Genomic DNA, 22,392 nt, shown 5'->3' with positions numbered 1-22,392 from the left:
CTATAAAGAAGCAATAAACTATATCATGTTGACTGTTAACTTAAGGTCTATTTGTATCAACATTTTAAACTTCTTAAGACCAAGGTTAATAATGTTACTTACAAACCCTTATTTTTTTAGCCCACAGTTTTTGAACACAGTTTTAAGCAGTTTACTCTCTAAAATGTGGCCACCTGTGTTTCTTTACCCCAGACTCGCGCGCACAGACGACAGACGTACGGTGATGACGTAGCCACGCGTCTCAGAAATCTTCTCACTCCAGACTTTCGTTTTTATAACTCTGGAGAGGAACAGAAACTCTGATGACAGGTATGGTTTGGAGAAATAAATGACCGCGTTACATTTGCTCAACAATACAAATTTGACCACGCAAATCGACATTACCAGGAAGTATTGTGTTTAATGGCGTAACTTTAATGAAGAAGGAAAATCATTTTGTTAGCTAACCAAACAAGCACTATGAGTTTGTGCTAATCAGTGGGTGTGTAGCCTGGATGATACAATCAGTGGTGCTAATCTAAAACCAAGTTAACTTAAACAGTTTGGGTGACTTTTTGTTGCCGTAGAACTATACTAACTATAAAGTTGACGTCTATTCAACATAGTATAGTGAATGGACACATCTCAGTTAACCTCCTGAGACCTGGCGTCCTCATATGTGGACAACACATTTTGGCTTGTCTAGGCCACAATGCAAATTTTTAGAAGAAGAATAACAGCATACAAGAACAACAACAATGCAAATATATTATATATATATTCATTTTTTTAACAGTTTAGAATGTTTAGAATATTTTATTTAAATTTGTTTTATTTTTCTTCCTGTTCCTGTCAGCAGTTCTTCACACGAGATACATTGTTCCAAGAGGCACAATTGTCGTTTCACATTTTGTTTTTACATTCAGGACAAATGTTGCTGTTTTCAGGGTCTTAATAAATAGGTTTTGCAAATCATTATTCAAATGTTTTATCAAATGAGTAAAATGTCCACATATGAGGACATTTGATTTACATAATTTTTTCTCAGAAACTACATAATGTAAAAAGATAATTCTTTGTATTTACACTCATCTGGTTCCAGTCAGCCCAAATAACAAAGAGAAATTAATAAAGTACCTCAGGCAAGAGCTCGGGTCTCAGGAGGTTAAAGCTATGTTAGTTACACGTAATCATTCATTACTGTACCAGTTCACTACAGCTATCCCTGCTATTTCTGACTTTCTAACCCCTGCCTGGTTGTAAATACAGATGGCTGGGAAGCCTGCTAAGCTCGGCGCACTTGGAGATGAAGTTGAGGAAGACCAGACAGATGCCAAGCCTGACCGCTCAGGGAGGTTTCGATTGTTCGCAAGGTGAGTAGACAAGATGAGAACACTGAAGAAGCCCTATAAAGGCATCCCTAAATGAATGCATGTTGTAACTGATCATTTTATTATTGAATGTATATATTTATTTGTTATTATTTGAAAAGCATGACATTTGTTGAGGGTAAAGTGCAGAAATCCAATCATCTTAGAGCAGCGATGGGCAAACTTTGCCCCGGATAAGCGGAAGAAAATGGATGGATGGATGGTGTACTCATCAGTGGCAGTGATCCAGCAGCTGTTCTACAGTTTTTTTGTTTACTTATATATACTTTTTAATGCATCTATATAGACTTTTTGCATGTGTTGTCATGCCAATATAACTTTTAACATTCGATCCTAAACTCTAAAACTATGTCACTGCAAAGATCAACTAAGCTAAAGCCAGGCCAAAAAATAAGCTAAAAAGGAAAAATTACCTTGAATTACCCTGTGAGACCTTTAACATTAGGTTAACTCTATGTAAACAGAGTTCACTGGTTTTACACAAGATGGCACTGTAACACTTTTGTAGCTATGTCGTTAAAAGCTAACTCAATTATACCTATAGTATACCCTGGTATGCCTTTTGGTGAACCTCGACTGTTCCTGAATTATTTAATTTTTCATCTTTTGTCTCATTTGGATTTTTTTTAATAGTCAAGTTTTTGTTGCACTTTCTCCTTCAAGGTTATTGTGGTTATGGCCTTTAGGATGGGCAAACTGGTGGCACAGGGAGATTCTGTATTTGTCAGCAGAGGGAAAACTTTATGCCCTGTCTGACCTCAGCATGGAGTGAGGTACAGGGCCTAAGTTCAATAGGCCTTTAGAAAGCACTAGTGTGAGGGTAAGGCTGCTGACTCAGGGGGCTCACAGTGCGCCGCCCCCAGCACAGCATCCAGTGCCTCAGTCCAGTCACCCTCCAGTACAGAGAGCATGTCAGTATCCTAGCACACAGCCCAAAAAGTGTGGAGTAACACTATATCGGCAAGAACAAACAACCTATTTCAGATGCAGAGTGGCGTAGCGCTTAATGACGAACCCAGGTAAGATTTGATTTCACTCTTCCTCCTGTTCCTGTCTTCTGTCATGTCCAGTCCACAGCAAAACAGAGTTGCAGCTTGTAGCCCTCCCTCATGCTGTCAATAGTTTCCAGATGGGAGGGGGTGAAAAAGTTCTGGACCACATGTTTGTTTCAATACATTTTGACCACCTGCTTGTGTTGGCCACTCTGTATTGTTTATTCTGACTGGAGCGTCCAGATGACCAGGCTCTTCTGGAACAAGCCTGGGTCTTTTGAGCCTCCTATGGGCCACTGTTGGCTTGTGTATGTGGATAGATCTTTTCAAGAATGGAAATATGACAGGTGTGTGGGAATTAGAACCTAGATTATTGAGATTCTTTCTTAAATTGCTAAAGATGTGCTAGCTTTGTTTTACTACTCCTAATCTCTAGTCTCCTGTTTATTTGAATGTGTAACTTTGAGTATATATGGATATATTAGGAATTATTTTTGTCTTTTCTAAAATAGTCATTTTTCTCCAGGGGAATGATTTGACAATTTTACCTTATCATTTTATTTGGCCTCTTTTTCACTATGTACATTTCTGTTCTTGGCTTTTTCAAGTAAGAAAAATAAGGATGGCCAGACGCGGGAGCAGGACCATAATTCTGAAAGCCATTACAGAATTGTTTCACCTACATTCCAGTATAAGATGAGCCACCAGCGAGTGGGCAAGTGCATCATCATCAACAACAAAAACTTTGATGAAAAGACAGGTACGGTACTCTTTGTTCAAATGTACTACTAAGTATATTACATTTTACAATTTTGAAAACATAGTGTCTAATCTTCTCCATAGGGATGAATGTACGCAATGGCACGGATCGTGATGCAGGTGAGCTGTTCAAATGCTTCAAGAACCTGGGCTTCGAAGTCTTTATCTACAACGATCAGACGTGTGAGAAGATGGAGCGTCTCCTTAGAGAAGGTAAGTGAGATATAATTTTATTATTCAATATTCAATCTAAGAAACAGATGTTACAAGATCTAAAACCTTCAGTCAGTGTTTGTATAAATCAGATGACTGATTTGCTTCTAACACTTAGAGACAGTTTCTGCTCTTATCATAGTTTAACAAAATCCTTCCTCATGTGAGCTATACAGGCAAACTGTGCTTGCCTGTGTAACCTTGGGCCAGTGGTAATACTTGTTCATGAGTACATGCATAATTTGCATACTGTATTTTCTAGACTATAAGTTGCTCCGGAGTTTAAGTCGCACCAGCAAAACAATGCATAATAATGAATTAAAAAAACATATAAGTCACACTGGACAATATATATATATATATATATTTTTTTTTTTTTTTTTTTGGGGGGGGGGGGGGGGGAGTTATAATAATAACAAGAGGCAAGTTATAATAATAACAATATAATAGATATAATAGAGAACCACAGGCTCAGATATGTTATGCTAATGTAATATATGCCGGCTTGTCCACAAACACGAGAGACACGAGAGTTCTTTTCATTGATGTTTACTGTGGTCTTACTTCTTCATCACAGTTCACACCGTAGAACTAGCAAACATATAAAATATAACATAAGCTCTGGCTCATATTACATAAACACACAAAACTGCATATGAACACATGGTAAATATACATACCACTTTGGCCTGCTAGTAAACAAACCGGTGAATTTTGCTTCTCAATTGTTTCTGAAATAGTGCTCTGTCGGGTAAGACTTCACATAAATGTAAAAAAAAAAAGATAAGCCGGAAAAGTTTTCGCGACCTTAAAGTAGACTTATGAAACTAAACATTTACAATATTATATATGTATATATTATAAATAAAGGTGAAATAAATAAGGGGAAATTAAATATATAATATATAATATATAAAAGAAACAAGTAAAGTACATTTTCTTACAGGTATTACAAACACACCACCGCCATCTATTGATCAAACAAGTGAACTGTAAAATGTGTAATCAACCGTTACATAACACATATTCAACATGCAGCATAGACAATGAACTGAATACGTGTCTGGTATGTTAATGTAAGATATTAACAGTTAATCGGATAACTAAAGCATAAAAAACAAGCTAACAAGTTCACTCCATATCACTAAATCCGTTGAATTCTTCATCCTCGGTGTCGCTTCTGAACAACAAAAAAAAGTTCTATATTCATGACATTTATTTTGTGATGGGTAACCCTGTTCAGTTTAGGTTCATGTTAGATTACGTTGCATTGCTATCAGATGTAAAGGTTTATACGAATTGTGAAGGCCAAGCTAAGACTACAGTTCTGTCTTGTGTGTGGGTCAGCCTCAGAAGAAGACCATAGCGACAGCTCTTGTTTCGCCTGTATCCTGCTCAGCCATGGCGAAGAGGGCATGATCTATGGGACAGACGGAGCCATGCCCATTAAGACCATGACCTCACTGTTCAGGGGCGACATGTGCAAAAGCTTAGTCGGGAAGCCCAAACTCTTCTTCATTCAGGTGAGAGGATTTTAGAAGCTTTCTCTCTAAACAGTTCTCTGTAAAAGGCAGACTTTTTCCCACACATGTAGCATTGAGGTTATGCAGTTCATGGACTTACAACTAGTCAAGCGCAAAACACATAGCAATAGCTATTGTTTATCATCTCAGCTTTTAAAAGTAGTTCTAATTGCTTCACCAGGTCATCGTTGAGAAAGCTACTCAGGATCACAATGAAATGTCATTTCATTTACTTCACCAGGCTTGTCGGGGATCCGAGTTTGATGATGGCATTCAAACAGATTCAGGTCCGCCCAATGACACCCTGGAGACTGATGCCAATCCCAGACATAAGATCCCAGTTGAAGCTGACTTCCTCTTCGCATACTCCACTGTGCCAGGTACAATACCTTATATCACTGTACTCTGTATGTTCATGGATCTTTAATATAAATTTTATTGTAATGTTTTTCAGGATACTATTCATGGAGGAACCCTGGGCGTGGCTCCTGGTTTGTTCAGGCTCTTTGTAATGTCCTGAATGAGTTTGGGAAACAGCTGGAGATCATCCAGATCCTCACACGAGTCAACTACATGGTGGCCACCAGCTTTGAGTCCTGGTCTGAAGACCCACGCTTCAGTGAGAAAAAGCAGATCCCCTGTATGGTCTCCATGCTGACCAAAGAACTGTATTTTAACTGATCTTTGGGCACAACAGACTATAAAATAGACAAAACATGGACTGACTAAGCAGTCAAAGCATTCAGGGATGTTTCAGGTTGAGTAGAATGTTGCACATTTGGCCATTTTTGTGTGAATCTCGGGCCCGAAAAAGCACTTGATAAAAAAAGAAAATTTTCTCCAGTGGCACTTCATGTGGTGACATTAACATCTGCTTCAGACGATCTTCTAATGTGCCACACACTCTGATCTTGTTGACAGCATTGTCAAATATCAGTGTTGCTGTCCTAACCCAGAAATATCATTGCCAGATCTTCTGGGTTTGGAATAATATACATGAAAATGTATCCCTCCATTTTCCTTGTATGTCTGCAGTAGACATTCAACCAGAACTACACAGACATGTGTATTTGTACACAATCCCATTTTTAACAAAGAAAAAAATACCACCCCACTAAGAGGTTGTGCAATGATTATTGTAGTAATAAAATGTATTCATGCACTGTAGAAAGAAATGTATTTGGAAAATGGATCAAATCCTTTGCCATTCTGGATAACATTCACTCATGTATTCACTGTGTTGGCATCCTCAGGGTCCATATGTGGATACTTTGTATGCATTACTAGTGGAAGTAATTGGATATTTGTGTTAACACAAATATGCATGTGATAACTTTTGCCAAAAAATATTTTTTGTAGATTTTTACCCTTAAAGAGAACTTGAGATTGTTCTAAGTGTGTCATATCTATCCAGCATAGAGCTGAAGAGGCTTTAAAGCACAAGTTGTATATTAGTGTTGTACTTTGTGTTAACATAAAAAGTCTGAACTAGAAACTTTATCACGCAATATCAAGAAAATGGTGTTCCTTCTCTACTGATGCCGATACTTCATCTACAAAGTCTTCTTCTCTTGTCACTGTCTTGTCTGTCCGACTCAGGCAGCTATTCTGTGGTGAAGTCAAACCAAAACCATAATACACTCTCACTGTTCAAGCTGTTCCTATATTCAGTTATTGCATGTTTTATCAACAGCTGTTTAATGTTTAGTCATTCACTCTTTTTTATTTTAAAGTTATTTTATATATATATATATTTTACTCATGCATTTCTGCATCCTCTCGACACATTAACTCTAAGTAATGTGGCGCACACCCTGTGCTGGGCAAAAAAAAAGGTTTTTAATCACTTGTTTTGGAATGGTTTGAAAGAGGGTAAATTTGACTTGGGGAAGTAGCTTTTGAATGCTTTTTGGTGTTGGATGCTTTTGTCCTCAGGAATATATTTTAATGACTTGAAAAGTGATGTATGAAATACTTATAATAAATTAGCCCATTTTTTCCTAGGGCATGTTAACATTGTTGTAATGAAATTGATTTATACTGTAATTAATCTGTTTGTATTGTGTCACACACAAAATGGTTCATATGCAAGAAATAAAACCTAAGACAAAAGATGTCCCTTTTTTCGTAAAGTAAGAGGTCATTTGGACTTGTAATTTAAACAAGGTTTCAGTACTTTTAAGGAAGATGCATCTTTTTCTAACTACAAATGTTACTACTAATATCTACTATATAACAATAATAATAATAATAATAATATATCCACTAATATACTACATGTGACGTTCTAAAATGCATCCAGGCCTATATCTGGGTTCTATATTGAATCATATTTTTGACAGTTTAATGTGCCTGTCTGTCTATTCCGGTTGTAGCTGAACAGGAGACTTCCAGACTGTAGAGGGCAGTCACAGCATGGGCCTGCACAGTCAGTAATGATCTATTCTACTCTGTTCTTCATGTAAAGTGGATGCTGTGTTATGATGTCCCTCACTCTCCTCACCTCAGGAGGGCCATGTTCATATCTCACTGAATAAGAGTCATGGACCAGGTCACATGACTTCTGGACATATGGAATACGAGTGTGCTTTTTTTTTCCATTTTCAGGAACATGCCAAAGTGAGAAATATATTCTTTCCTTTAGAGTAATCTCTCCTTTGGAGTAATCTAGTCTACGGCAAAACGTCCGGACCAATGGGCAATCACACTACAGTAGTCAAGTATTATCCGTCTGTAAGGAGTACCTAGCTGGAGGAAACGAGAAGAGAACATTCTGATGCACCGAGTTTCTCTACAACAACCATAGCAATATCTGACATGTGACTCTTATACATGGAATTATAGCTATAGCAGTAGTTGACGCAGTGGTTATGCAGAATAGCTAAGCATGGTTATTTATCCTAACAGTACGTTTGATTTAATTCTGTGTTTACAGATTTAATTTGGATTGAGATTCACTGTGTTCTGTGAATCTGTTTGTGTCCTTCCACAAATAAGGAAAACTACTGATGATAATAAACAACATGCTATAGTCATTTAACCTATAATGTAATTGGTCTTTCTGCTACATTTTATTTTATAGGTTTTAAACATGCAATAACCATACAGTGGTGCTGGACCTCATTGTGCACAAATGAAAGCTTGCTTTTAGTAAATGTCCCTCCAAAATCATCTGAAAAAATCCACAACCTCCAGCAGTAGTCAGTGAAGAGATGAAGCTCAAACAGAAAAATCATCCTTCAAAACGTTCCCCCCAGACTCTGTGTCTCCTTCAGTCTAAAACATGGATTTAGACAGAAGGAGACACACACTTCTGCATCTACAGTATGAGCACTTAGACTGACATGTCAATTTAGAAGCTCATTTAGAAACTCTAACAAACTACAAACATGTTATTCCACATCAGGAGCTCTACATAACTGGACTCCACTCAGGCATCAAGAAGCTCTGCAACCATATGATGAATAGATCTATCATTTATCTAGGCTCTTGTAAAAGAAACTTCTAACATGGTCACAAGTCACAGAGAATATTTCTTAAACTAAAGTGTTTGTGTTGAACCGACCCATGTGGCATTGAGCAGGAGAATGGACCAATCACAGCATCAAAACAATTGAAGGCAGGAACCAGTAACTCCAGTTCTCACCAAGAATTTACTTGTTACAGATTCAGGAAGAGTTCTCCTCGCACCTGCAGTTATTTTCATATGGTGAGAAGTGGAGTCTAAAGAGGAGCTTTACAGGTGAGAAAACGTGATTATTATGATGATTATATGATGAATTTGAACCATGTATAGATCAGAAACGCTGACTTTTCTTCTAAGTCTGATTGGTGCTGTATTACAGGTGTAGAGCAGTGTTAGTCATTTAAACATTTCTGTTAATTAGCACATTGCACATTCCTTTTTTTAATTTTTTGTAGAATTTTTGTGACAGTTTACAATATTACCATGCCTACTTTAAGCTACAATACAAAACAAAGAGTTATGTTGAGGCTACGCTTCTGGCTGCAACTAAAGTTTATTTTGTTATCAATTAATCAGGCGAGTGTTCTTTTTTTAAATTTTTTTTATTAAAAACACCAAATCTACAAGTTAGATGTTTCTTTTGAAGTCATTTTGATGTCATTACTGCATTGTCTGAAGCATATAACCTTTCAGGGACATTAGTCTGTGTATTGGCCAGATTGGCCAGATCTAATTTGTTGTACTTAATCTAATTGTTAAATTGCAGCTTGTTTGAGGTGTGTGCTCACTGTACTTACTGTGGACTTCATGATGCCCATCTTAAGCCATATTTTTGTTGTAGGTGTGGAGGCACAATGAGTAAGAGCCAAAAAAACATAGGTAATATTTTCTGATCGATTCATTTTCTAACAATCCCTCTACTGTTTATATGAGAGATATTTTTACTTCCTTATAACTGATAAGGAACAAGGAATATTTCATCATACATTTTTTTTTTTTTTTTTTTTTAATCTCAGGCAAAAGTGCCATGTTTTACAAACCAGTAGGAGAGGCGAAGGAAATCAGATCCGGATATCTATACAAGTCTCCCCCTTCCAAAGGCCTAAAGACTGAGGTGAAATACTGCCTAGAAAGCTTCAGACATTTCACATGTGTAGCTTGCATTTTTTACATTACAGCTGTTCTGTCTTGTGTAGAAATCATGGAAGAAACGCTATTTTATTTTATTTGAAATTAATAAAAACGACTACCAGCTCAAGTACTTCAGGGGTCCAGAAGAGAAAGACCGGCCACTTGGAGGAATTGACCTATCACAGTACAGCAACTTCTTACTTGCATACATTCAGTTATAAATAATTTGTATTTATTTTATTATTTTTCCATGCAAGCATTTCGCTTCTTAATGTGAGTCCACAAACACATACAAAATGGCCGTGGGTCCAGAAGAGTTTCAAGTGCTCCCCAGACTGTGTACTTTACCTTCGAGCAGCAGATCGGGATTACTTTTTAATCGGGAAGACCAGGTAAAATGTCTAATTTGTAATATGTTTATGGATGAATAATTAAAAAAATAACTTACATCTGTCATGAAAAAGACATAATATAAAGCTGTATATCTCTTCTTTTATAAAATTCACCGATCATTTGTGCATATAGGAAAGTACAGCTACAGCTGGCACTAAAGCCAAGTCTACAAGACAAGGTGCCCACTATACCTGCTATACTGTGGGGCCACTAACACTTCCCAGGAATTAGAGACAACATTAACAGCACCATCTCGGAAATTGGAAATCTTATTACTGACTCAGCTAAGCTTTGTGTGTAAACCAAAATATTGTGGCATTGATTCAAATAACACAATACGATCACATCCTGCTGCCCTTTGTGCCACCTTCTTTTCCCTCAGTTTAGTTGTGATTAAAATGTATTGCTGTGCTCTCAATTGTCACTATTTCCAGTTCTGAGGATTGGATTTTAAATAAAACACAGGAGAGATAATGTAAAAGTCTGAAAATGATATCCTCTCACCTGTTTTTTTTTTTTTTTTTTTTGGGTTGTCAGTGATGAGGTGGATGGCTGGTTCAATGACCTGTACGAAGCCCTCAAGAACAAACCCCACAAGTTTCTCAATTCAGACGTAGGTTATATTTTTACAGCCAATACTCATTAATGAGCACCATTTAACCACTATGACCTTAAATTATATATTCAGGAAATATCAAATGGACAGCAGTTTATAGAGGTATGAGGAAACAAATCACCTAAGTTTTATGTTGTCAGTGTCCCTGGTGAACACAAGTAGCCTTCACATATTTTGAATGCTGTCCATATTTTAACAGGTAATTACAAATCCCATATTGAGGAAAAAGAATACAACCCCTGTGAATGTGAATGAACAGGTTAGTTTGTGATGCATCAGTGTCAAATATTATTTCTCTGTACATTAAATCACAAAAAATATAAAAGCTTTCCCTGACTCTTTTCCTGATATGTGTTTTACACAGTCCAAGGACACTGAACCAAATTGTTCTCTTTCAACAAATATTCACACAGATAAATTATGCCAAGTTGGATTAACGCATCATTTCTTTTTTTAGCCAGCTATGAAATATCGTTCCATGTCTGACCCTCTGTCTCTCACAAAAGACTTTGAGATTGAAAAACCAAAGGTGCAACAGTCACGCAGTATAATAAATTTATAATGCCTTTTAGCAACAGAAATATACTGTTCAAATTAATTGAACATCGCAGATAACCTGCTTTTATCATTTGATGACAGATGGAAGATTACCCCAGAGGGAGACGATTATCAGAGCCTGTGCATCCGCTATATGACTATCCAAAGAACTACATTAAACAGTTCCAAGTAAGTAAATAACAATTCTTCAAAATAACATAGAAGATCATGAAATTCATTTTTAGTATTTCTAATTTGCGACGAAATCAAATCAAACCTTAAATTTGATTGCAATTCTGCTTTCCCTAAGGTACATTCTAATGATGGGAACGGAGAAGGACTGTGAGTATTACTGTAGTTTTTGTATGTTCCTTGTAACATTTATTGTGAACAGCAATGCCCTTTACACGTGTTTGACTTAGTTATGAGGATATGGTGGAGATAAAGAAAGGCGAAGAAGGCTCCCAGGCACTGTAAGTTTAATGAAATCACTATAAGATTTAGTGCACTGTAAATCATATCTGTTTCTGCTGTTCCCTGTTCGTAGGGATAAAGAAGTAGAAGCAGCTACTGGCACCATGACGAGGTCCATGAGCCTGGCTTTTGATCGGTTCAAGACTCAGTTTTCACCACTGCCTTCGTTCGATGAGGAGACAAATAAGGACAGGTACGTCATACATCTTGTGGGTATTCCTGCTGTTTGTACAATGTGTATTTTTTGTGACATGGATACCGGTAAACCTCACTCATCATCACAGGCTTGTTAGTTTGAATGTGACAGAGTTCATCACAACAATGGTTTGACTCCTACAGATTTCATTGTTGACATTTAAGGACCAGCTAAAGGCAGCGAGGCAACCACAGCCAGTTCAACAAGTTATTCACTGTGCACACTCAAAAAGCTACACAGCTGATAATGTCTGGTGGCTTGTATCTTAAAGGAAAGCTAATATTTGTCTGTAAAAGTGCTCCTTTTACTTGCAGTGTCTCCTCATTAAGTGACTGTGTTTCGGCTCCCAAAAGCTGCTTTTCTTTAGTTATTCTCTTAAGTGCCTCTTAAATCCAAACCATCTGCAGTGATCTGGGACTTATTTCCGTCTTTCGTGTCCCATTAGTGAGATATTTAGGAAAGTCCCTGGACAGGCTTTGTGTAAAACTTGGGTGTCTGTGTTGTTTCTTTTGTCTTGTGTTTGAGGTCGTTGATGACATGATGTTGCTCTATCAAAGGCCTCTCATACTGTGTCAAAGCTGTTGTGTTATCTGCTTTTGGCACTCTTGGAAGCAGGCTACAGGTCCAGATGGTGCTTTTATCTTATTTCATGACTGGAGTGGGTAAAGTCTTTATAAATAGCTCTATTATTGACAATTACACACCAACTGGGCATTACATTATGACAACCATCCTGACTATCACTGGTTGCCAGAACTGAGTTAGAGACATCTACATGTTGTACTGTGCCCATTTGCATGATCTGGGATGGACAGTGTATCACAATTCTATCAAAACTATTACCAATGACAGTGATAAAATCATGCTTACTGCACATTCATACAGAAAATAAGCAATATTGATGAAGTGTCTTGCCCAAGGTCACAACAACAATATATACTGGCCAGGTTAATGGGTTTGCCACTACTAGATACCAGGATTAGATAGATTAGAGGAGTAGATAATTAGTTGCAAAATGCAAAACATTGCATGCAAAAACATTATGCTTGATTTGGTACTAGTACACAATACCTCCTGACTTTGATTGTTTCAGTGAGTGCAGACGGCCATTATCGGACTGTAGCACTAGTTCAAGTGACAATGGAGCCATGTCACCAGATCCAGTGTCGCCAGGTCCAGTGTCGCCAGGTCCAGTGTCGCCAGGTCCGGTGTCACCAGGTCCAGTGTCACCAGGTCCAGTGTCGCCAGGTCCAGTGTCACCAGATGCAATGTTGCCAGATGCAATGTTTACAGGTGGAGAGTGGACAGATGTAATGTCGCCTGGTGCAATGTCTCCAGGTACAATGTTGGAAAGACCAAGAACACTAGAAAAACAAAGCTCCTCAGAATGGTAAGATCTGTACCTTTGATTTATAGTAATTATTAGCTACAAATAAGGGCTGCAATATTAGTCAATTCAAAATCACAATTTAAATGGATGCAATTAGCAAATTGTAAAGGCAGCATATTTTTAAAGCACGATCATTCCCTCCACAATCAATAAAATATTATTATGCGTAACAACTGTAAACCCTGTAGTTTAGACTTGTACCAACATGTTCTGAAATGTGATTGAGTCAATTTGCTTAAAATGTGAACTTTGAACAAAATTCTTAAAACATAAATCGCAAATCTGATCGTAATAGCAATTTGATATTTTTCCCAAAATTGTTCAGCCCTACTACTACAAATCAAACACATAAACTACAAAGACCTTCTGTGTCCTTCCTTATCAAAAGGTTAAAATCTGCTTTGTAATGGTTATGGTTAATGGAGTCAGTAATATCAATCAACGAGGAATGTGGTAACCATGCTGAGCTGGACAGACTGGTTTATGAAACACAGACCTCTTGTGTAATATTAGTAAGAAAGGAAAAAAAACAAAAAACTTTCTATTCAGCATTTAATACTTTCAGGTTTGTCTTGACCAAACAATCTGCTTAGTTTTGCTTTGTTTGTTGTACAATGTTGCAGCTCATTCATTGTAATTTTTATAGTCTCAAGATTCCCTAAAGATTGAACTAACTTTCTGTATTTCAACCCGTTTCCTCCTTAAAGCCTTGACCCCTTCAACCCAAACGAGAGGGATATAGAGATCAAACAGTCTGATCTAAAAAAGCACCTGAAACTAACAGAGGTGGATGACAAGCCCAGGTGTGTATCTTTGGCTTTCATTAAAATACATGATTGTACAGCTGATTAAAGACGTCAGTCAAAGTTGACATAATCAAATACATAGAATTACTTCTGCCAAAAGTTAAGAGATGTGGTGTGACAACAGGTTAAGAATGATTAACAGTGATCATCACGCCATTATGGTCACAGCTGATTTATTGACTTGGCTGTCAATAAAAATAACTGAAAGATGTGTCTGTCAGTGTGTCCAGCTGGACGGGGCAGCCAGCGTGCCTGTTCTTTAAAGGGGACCAGATTTTGGCTTTAAATGACTTACACATTAGCAACATCCAAGACTACACCATGTTGATCAATAAGGCACTCAAGAATGAGGTACCATCTCAGTTCATACCCATACCATAAATTATATATGTAAATGTATGTCTTATATGAGATCATGTTCACATGTTATCACAGGTGAAACTCACCGTCCTGCGTCTGCCTGGGGGCCAGGTGGTCCATTCTGCCAATTGCCTCTGCAGCAATGAACTGGCACCAAGCAGTCTCTACATTATTGGGTAATAAAACGCGCTTTCGCCTCAAAAAGGCAACCACAGTCATAAAGGCACTAGTACTAGTGTCAGCCTGATCTCTTGTGTAGTTCCTGTTAAAGCCATTTCAGCTTTCTTACACAATGAATCAAATGGGAAAACACCAATCGCGGTAACAATGGTGGTTGTCACAGTATAGTCCCATTACTCAGGTCCACATCTGATCAGAGAATTATAATAAAGAGCAGTTACAGCAGCACTGCCAAAGACGTCAGCAGGAGCTGATTAGAATCCAGTTTGTTCAGTTGTTACACCTGTGATGAAATTTGTTATGACAGACTAGTGACGCCTTCATGTGGCTTTGAGGAAACTCAGAATTACTGTAATTAGAGGGCCTGTATTTTCTTTACACTGTGTTTGTTAACATTTGCATCAATATATATTACTGACTTATTTATTAAGCAGAATAGTGTGGTAGCAGTTATTTGTGTTACTTTATGGGACCATCTGTGACTAATTCATGAAATATGTGGATTTATTAAATAATTAACACAGATGTAGTCTAATAAGACTTAAACAAAGTTACTCTTACTGTAGTGTCTACTATCAACTGAAACTATAATAAGTACATATTTTTCATGTACAGTGAGAGCTAATTATTTTTAAATATGTCTTTTAATAATATTAAAATATTTCACCAATTATATCACTGTTCATGTTCAGTTGTGGAATGTCTGTTCATTCAGGGCTTTAATTTAGAGTTTTGGGACAGACAGGGGACATGGAACCAGTGCCTTGTACATTCTGATAGAATCCAGAAGTGTGTGGTTCTGGCTGGAATGGTAATGGGACCGGAGTGCTGCCTACCTCCAGGAAGCAAAGTGTGTAATCAGAATTCTAACCTTTTCTCTTGGCCTGGTACATAAAAAATGCCTCTTACATTACTCTTTAATGTTGAATATTAGAATATTTATTTTCTTCTGCATTAAAAGCTGATTATAAAAACAGACAATTTTACAGTTGAACACAGTAATGTGATATACATTTAACTTTAAGAATAAAATTTGGAATGGATGCTGGTGAATATATGATTCAAGTACCATAAAACCCTAAAAGTGAATAGTAATACACATAATACTACTATTATCACTCGTGCTATGATATTTCAACTTGTGCCAGTTACGGGTATTCATGGGTTTCAGACATAAGGACTCCTTCCAACAGTCCTCCATCGTTAGATTAATCATACACTTCAAATCAAAATATTATGCCATTTGAATGGGGAAAGGGCTTCACAAAATCCTTCAAATTAAGAAGGAATCATTTGCCTGAAAGCCCTGAGTACTGTTTATTAGGCAGCATAAAAGATATCAGAGTTTTGCCATGCACATTTCATTCATCCATTCACTGAAACATCTCTCCATGGCCTTCCTGGTCTCCCAGCGGCCATTGTTCACTGTGGGAATGATCTTTAGCGGCCTCAGCCACTGCACAAAGTGTTTCAGCTCCAGAAAACTGCTGTGCTCACTATATGGGATCCCTGTTCAGACAAATACACATTGAGTAGATTAAAACAATCAGATGTTTTATAGTGGCATGATTATTTAAATTATAGCATGTATTAAAGACATTTAGTCAAAAAAACACCTCATCTTAATGTCACTCCTTGCCATAGTGTGCACCCTTTACATTTAGCAACTGCTGCAAAATTACATACAAAGAAACATAACCGCAACATATGGCTTGAACTTACAATAGTAAAATAAAAAGGAGTAAATACCCGATGGCATGTAAACAGTAGAAAATGATATGCTTGTACATGCATGGCCAACACAGATGTTTAGGGCCAGATGGCTGCTGATAGAAAGCTATTATTCTGCAAATTTAACAGAAGGATACTAATGACAGTCACATATCACTTTAAAGTTAAATGCATTGTGTGTCCTAAAGGAGCAGCTATGAGGTCAGTTATTTTCCCATCATTTCAATACAAAATTATGTCCACCCACCCAATTGGCAGCAATAGCCCATATGAACAGTGTATTTTGGCATTGGATTTACTTCCCACTTGCATCCATTCTAAACACCCATTGGTGCAGTTTTAGAGGTGATCTGTTTTCAAACTGTTTTCTTTTTTGGATTTTCCAGAGCAAAAGAAGAACCTTGACTCACCATATATAGAGATGTTGCCGCTAACATGGGGCTCTATGTCCTCCACTGACTCCACCTGCTGGCTGAACGTCCATCCAGTTGGTTTGAAAGCCACCAACTTGTCGTACTTGGTTGAGAAGCGGGCCAAATGATCTTGCAATTTCTGTAAACATGAATAACAACTAAATTAGCATCTTATATACACAACTTTCAAATTCAGAATACATGAAATAAACTTTAACCACATCACATTTTCAAATATACTTCTAATATCCTTTTGCAGGCTCCTTTAAAGCAATTTTCTTTCCCTTATTTTTTGTATACAAGCACCATTAAAATGTGACACTTTGGAACCAAGCAGGTGACAAAAATGTTACATAGAGGTATAATTGCTTTGCCTGGAATTTTCTTCAGTAAAACACTTGATATGAGCTTTGTTTCATCCAATGTTTACCTACCTTGAATGACAGTTGCATCATGGGTAATACATGGACCTGGGCTGATTTCCAGTCTGTAGTTATTCTCTGTTTGATTTCCTCTGACTCCAGACAGCACATGGTGTTGAACTTGTCCCTGGATAGGCACACTTTAGATCCCAGGACATCTGCAAGGGCTAAGAGCAACAAACACCATAGTGTGAGATACAGTGCATATTATGAAGAAATTGAAAAGCATTTCTCTTTAAACTAGAAGATCTCATGTTTAATTCCAGGTCTGAATAAATGTTTTTATTATCATTGGGGGATAGGGCCAGAGGCTTGGCAGAAATGTCCAAGTTTATTTAGATTTGATTCGTTTCGGTATTTTTGCACAATTAAAAAGGACTGCCTCAAAAACTATACAGACTTATTGAAAAAAAATGTGTTGAATAATTTATAATTGGATTAGACTGGACTTAGAAGTTAGAACCTTTCTTTAACAGATTTCTATTCTGCAACATACCCCTGAATTATTGACAGATTTCTGTTCCTGTTCCCACCAGATTAAATGCATAAATTACCATGCTATTTTCACAAAAACAATTAGCTATCCAAACATGCCACTTCTCATCAACTGCCTAATTATCAAAAGACTGCTACATTTAATTTATTTAGGCTAAAATTAGTCACTGTCATCAGGGCAATAGAAACCTCTAAGGACCATCGCTGGCTGATCTAATTTTACCCAGGTAATAGGAGAAACTTGCGCAGTAATTATTAGTTTAGAAATATTATGCACAGATGTTGTGAATCTAAAAACTTACCCAGAAAGACCTTCTCCTTCCCCACAGAGTATGAGCCACACACCACCAGGGTGCGCGGGTTGAGTGTCACCAATTCAAAGGCCGTGTTGGCTGCATAGTTAATGACCTCTTGTTGTTTTGGGAAAGTGTACTCTGGACTGCAATATCTGTTGAAATAAATATGAGAAAACACACACTGATTACTGTGTTGAGATACTACTTTTACCAATATGATGCATTTGATAAATGAATTTGCTCTTATACATAAATACACCTTAAGTACTTTATTGTGCAGTTAAGACATTACTAACGTTGTATCCAGGTAGAGAGTTTGGACCCTGCAGCTCCGTAATTCAGGGTAGGTCTCCATTGAGGGATCAGCTCTGAAATCTCCAGTGTGAAGCACTGTCTGCCCGTCAGGTAGAAAGAACAGCAACATCGCAGCCCCTGGACAACTACACGAGAGGCACTGATAAGATCTCATTTCACAAATTAGTGATAGGGGAAAATAAGAATGTGATTACAGGTAGGATACACTGAAAATATATTGATGGCTGCGTGAGTATGAGGACAGCTTACTGGTTTGCGTCCAACAGAGTGACCTTGACACCCTCCACAGTGACCTCTGTGTTCATTGGTAGGATGTGCACATACTGCTCCGGGACCCTCAGTTTGCTTTTCACCAGGTTCCCTGTTATCTGGAATGAAATAAATTAACGCTTTAAATCTAACTGTGTCATAGCAATCTTGACCATAGTTGTCTATTAGAGCAGAAAGTTTAGCATTGTATGTGACACATATTGCTTGATGTGTCTAACCAAACTTTATCTGGGCTATGGCCTACCTAGCACCAAAGTTAATTTTCAGTAACCTACCAAACAGTGACCCAAATGTCCATTTAAAGTCTCTGACTGAAGTTAACCCTTTCTCTCTTCATGGGAACTTTGTTGACAAACTTACAAATTCTAGATCTGACCATCTATGTATGCAACAAACATACACTCAATATTACTGAATACAAAGATTGCTCATGGTGTATCATATCTCATATATAAACAAGGTTAATTATTGCTGCCATGCATTTACATTACTTAGAGCCACAGCAGTGAGGAGAAATAAATGAGCCAAACAGCTGGTATTTTGAATGACAGTTGAAAATGCATTTCTTCAAGGAAAAGTCAAGCTACATTATCAAAATGGCTATTATCATCAACAGTACCCTAAGGCTCCGGTTGAAAACAAACTGGGTCACAGCACAATAGCCCACTGAACATATATTTCCATTGTGGCATGCAAACTACTTATTAAATGATTCTCTAAAGGCCACGCTTGCTTTTGAGTAGCATGTGGATGCATTTCAGGAAAAAACAAAAGAAAAGGCAAACTGTAAAAACAAACAACAAAAAACATGTACTTTAGGTCAAGAAAGTGGTGACTTACTTTATTACAGTAGATGGGAAAAGTCGAGTTTTTATGCAGTCCGTCATAATGGTCCGAGTGGAAATGTGTTAGGAAGTAGGTGCTGATCCCCTCTACGGGCCCATACCGGAAGGCATCTACAACAAACTTTGTTCCTATGTAAAAGAAACACACACACACATTTTATATATATATATATATATATCATACATACATACATACACAATTTTTTTTACTACCACAAGTTTCTGTGTATTTTCTTCTATAAAAAGGCCTTAAAGAGGGAGTATTTTTCTTCTATGAGGCATTAACTGCTAAAACATAACACATTTAGTTTACCTTTTGTCATTCTGAAAATCTCTAAACTTGTTGAAAACAATGTGTTATGTGTGTTTTTATAAAAGTTTCACATTTGTTTCATTTGAGTCAAAAGTCACTACACATTCACAGCGCTATCACATTACAATCGGCATGTGTTCTGCTAATGAAATTACTGCACATCACATCAGGTTTGTAAAGCTGTAGTGTATTGTTTTGTATCATGCTTTTGTATATTTATGGAGAATTGTCATGTGGAAGCATGGATGGCGCAGGCCTGTGGGTGGAGCCCACAAAAAAAATGGACAAATATTACAGCTAACCCTAAGGAGGGCTCAAATAGGGCCCGGGAGAGATCTCTAAAATACTCAAACACGAATAAATGATATTAAAATCACTTCTGCCATGTATTTAATGATCGAACATTATTACATGGTAGAAGGCTCCAAAAAGTCGATTTTGCATAACTTGACTTGCTTTGCCATTTATCATTTTCATCATCTTTAAAATGGTGTCTTTCTTACCGGGAATTTTCTTATAAAATGGACAGCATGGGTATTTTCCATCCCCTGTAGCTGCATTGGTCCTCTTCCTCCATCCTTTGCCACTAGCTCTTCTGGTTTCTCCTTCAGTGCCATTTCCTACTGTAGCCACTGTACTCTGTGAACTCCCTGCTGATGTTGTGGCTTCACCCACCCTTTGCCTGCTTTTCTTTTGTGGTTTTACTCCTTTCTTCTTCTCTTCAGTTAAGACAGGTTGTGATTCTTGAGCTGGGTTTTTTGAATCTTTGTCCTTGAGTGGTTTAAGTCCAAAAAACACTCCAATATCAGTCTGTTTTAGGCTGCCAGGTTGAGCTCCTTTACTTTGGGTCTTCTGGGGTGTCATTTTTTCATATAAAGGCATTTCTGAATTTGTCTTATCTGACTGAGTTCTAACGCTTTCACAAAATGTTTTTTCTGTTTTTAAAATTGTGTCCCTCAAACGCTCCAGGACAATACTCTGGGGTGACTGAATACTGTTTTCACTAGAGCCGACATTGGTGAATGGTCTGGGCTTTTCCTTTTCACGTTTGTAAGTTGCATTGTTTAGAGTCTCCTGATTGCTTTGCTGTAATGAGGTAAATGAAACCACCTGGGTGTTAGGTGAACAAGACACGGTTGTCTCCTCATTATCCAAATTGTCCAGTAATTCGGCAAATAAATTATCATCTTCACTATCACTAAATGGTACAACAGAATCTTTATTCTCTCTACCACCTGGGTCAATATCAAAAAGTGTTTTTCTAGGACCAGCATGATTAGTTTCAATCTCTACTGGGAGTTCGGAAAGAGGGGAGTAGGATATTGCATCGTCAACTTCCAACGGTGAAGGCACACTTTTAAGAATGCTACTACAAGCTTGAATATGACATACTTTTTTGACAGGAGTCTCTGCTTTAGTATCTTGGCCAGAGCTGACTTTAGGGGATTTTGGGACTTTAGGGGAGGACCAGCCTTTCTTTTTCTTTAAATCTTGCGGGGCAGGTGAGCGCAGTAGAAGAAGGCTATTGGGAATTCTGGGTGAATTTGTATGGTTATTAATAATAGCGGAAGAAGCCAAAGAGTGTGTAGAGAAATTGTCTTGTGAAGTCTTTAAAGCTGAATTATCCACTTCGTCCACATGATTATTTACTGGTCCACTGTGTTCTGTAATTGTGGGTCCAATTCCTGTGTCTCTTGCTGTTGTCTGAGGCAGAACGAGATCTCCACTGGCTCGACTTTGTGCCAGCAGAGTGTGGTTAAAGTTTCTGTAGTGGTTTGGAAAGGAAGAGGAGCACAGGAGGCCATCCGGGCACTCTGCAAATACATTTTGGGGAAAAAAAAATGTGTAATAGTAAACTTAGTAAACTTTTTTATAATGGCCAAAGATCCTTACAATATGACAAAACCAACTAAGCACATTAGATTATATTGCATTTTTATTATTTTTATTTGATTTTTCCATATTGATAGCTCACTTCACATAAATGTGCTGTACTATTTAAGACAAGAAATGGGAGACTGATAAGTTACAAATGCAGTCCATACATTTATAGACCACATAGTTGTCAGCTGATTTGCAGACCGGTTTCAGTATGTCTACATTACAACAATCTATAAACATATTGTCTGTAAAATGTATTTACCTTTACATGATTTTCTGCAGAAGTCAAGACACTCAACAACATGCCATCTCTGAGACTGCACCACCAGAATGGAAAATGGCATCTGACACACAGGACAGTAGTCTCCAGCTGATTCCCCCTCCTCGCCATTGATGTTACAATTAAGGGTAGTTTCATGATTTGAAATGTTGACCTGTGCCTTCGACGTGTCTCGAGTCTTGTTTTCTTCTTTTATTAAAACAGGCACTGGTTCAGATTGTACTGTTGATCTTGTAGTAACGTTTATCGTGTTTAAAGGCGATAGAGCAGAGGAAGAAGTGTGTCCCTGATTTGCTCCTCTGGTTGTGCATCTTCTCTTGGATACTGTTTTGGGGACAAGAGGAGATTCTTGTTTCTTCTTTTTCTTAAGAGGTTTGTAATCCCAAATGTTATTTTCAGAGTCGTCGTTCAGTGACATTTGGGGCCGCTTAAATCGCAATGTCCCGAGTTACTCAACAATTTTCCCCAAACCCTTGTTACAACACAGGACTTCACCACCAATAACATTCCTGTTGTAGATATCCTAAACAATCCTTACAGTTAAGTTGATGGGCAAATTCATTTTCCAAGTGAGAGCCTCCAATATCAACGCGATCATAATAAGCATTCAGTTAAAAATAATAAAATCGAAATTAACCTCCTTCCACACGTTAGCATTGTTGGTAGCATTAGCATTTGCCGCCACTGAGATATGAATGACGTAAACACAGCTACCGATATAAACG

At 37.6% G+C, this 22,392-nt stretch overlaps 3 protein-coding genes across 7 annotated transcripts; 2 read left to right on the top strand and 1 right to left on the bottom strand.

The window, feature by feature from the left end:
- Window positions 1-234: 234 nt before the first annotated feature.
- Window positions 235-6,969, top strand: casp7 (caspase 7, apoptosis-related cysteine peptidase). Its single transcript, XM_033984830.2, has 7 exons — window positions 235-309; window positions 1,249-1,352; window positions 2,971-3,122; window positions 3,206-3,334; window positions 4,682-4,857; window positions 5,099-5,237; window positions 5,312-6,969. Exons 2-7 carry the CDS (start codon window positions 1,249-1,251, stop codon window positions 5,536-5,538), a joined length of 927 nt encoding a protein of 308 aa, XP_033840721.1. The 5' UTR covers window positions 235-309; the 3' UTR covers window positions 5,539-6,969.
- A 1,547-nt stretch (window positions 6,970-8,516) lies between these two features.
- Window positions 8,517-17,934, top strand: LOC117387679 (pleckstrin homology domain-containing family S member 1-like). 5 transcript variants are annotated; one of them, XM_055229592.1, is made up of 18 exons: window positions 8,520-8,599; window positions 9,165-9,202; window positions 9,340-9,437; window positions 9,520-9,638; window positions 9,712-9,846; window positions 10,385-10,460; window positions 10,536-10,565; window positions 10,663-10,722; window positions 10,921-10,992; window positions 11,103-11,189; window positions 11,311-11,342; window positions 11,423-11,473; window positions 11,548-11,667; window positions 12,764-13,060; window positions 13,768-13,863; window positions 14,088-14,217; window positions 14,302-14,402; window positions 16,524-17,934. In XM_055229592.1, the coding sequence occupies exons 2-18, from the start codon at window positions 9,178-9,180 to the stop codon at window positions 16,540-16,542; spliced, it is 1,548 nt and encodes a 515-aa protein (XP_055085567.1). In that variant the 5' UTR covers window positions 8,520-8,599; window positions 9,165-9,177; the 3' UTR covers window positions 16,543-17,934. The 5 variants fall into 5 exon arrangements, with proteins under 5 accessions (XP_055085570.1, XP_055085567.1, XP_055085571.1 ...); XM_055229593.1 differs by lacking the exon at window positions 10,536-10,565 and having other exon boundaries at window positions 8,549-8,599; window positions 16,524-16,602; XM_055229594.1 differs by lacking the exon at window positions 10,921-10,992 and having other exon boundaries at window positions 8,549-8,599; window positions 16,524-16,602.
- On the bottom strand, window positions 15,319-22,370 carry dclre1a (DNA cross-link repair 1A (PSO2 homolog, S. cerevisiae)). The gene is made up of 9 exons (XM_033985027.2): window positions 21,650-22,370; window positions 20,010-21,320; window positions 19,189-19,322; window positions 18,328-18,446; window positions 18,060-18,203; window positions 17,770-17,915; window positions 16,985-17,139; window positions 16,548-16,689; window positions 15,319-15,915 (listed from the first exon to the last, which is right to left on the bottom strand). The coding sequence occupies exons 1-9, from the start codon at window positions 22,083-22,085 to the stop codon at window positions 15,746-15,748; spliced, it is 2,757 nt and encodes a 918-aa protein (XP_033840918.1). The 5' UTR covers window positions 22,086-22,370; the 3' UTR covers window positions 15,319-15,745.
- Between the last annotated feature and the right edge of the window lie 22 nt (window positions 22,371-22,392).

This window comes from Periophthalmus magnuspinnatus, chromosome 19 (assembly GCF_009829125.3).
Source record: "Periophthalmus magnuspinnatus isolate fPerMag1 chromosome 19, fPerMag1.2.pri, whole genome shotgun sequence".
NCBI lineage: Eukaryota > Metazoa > Chordata > Actinopteri > Gobiiformes > Gobiidae > Periophthalmus > Periophthalmus magnuspinnatus.
Note: the sequence above shows the minus strand (reverse complement) of the source record. Positions and strands in the feature narration are given on the sequence as shown.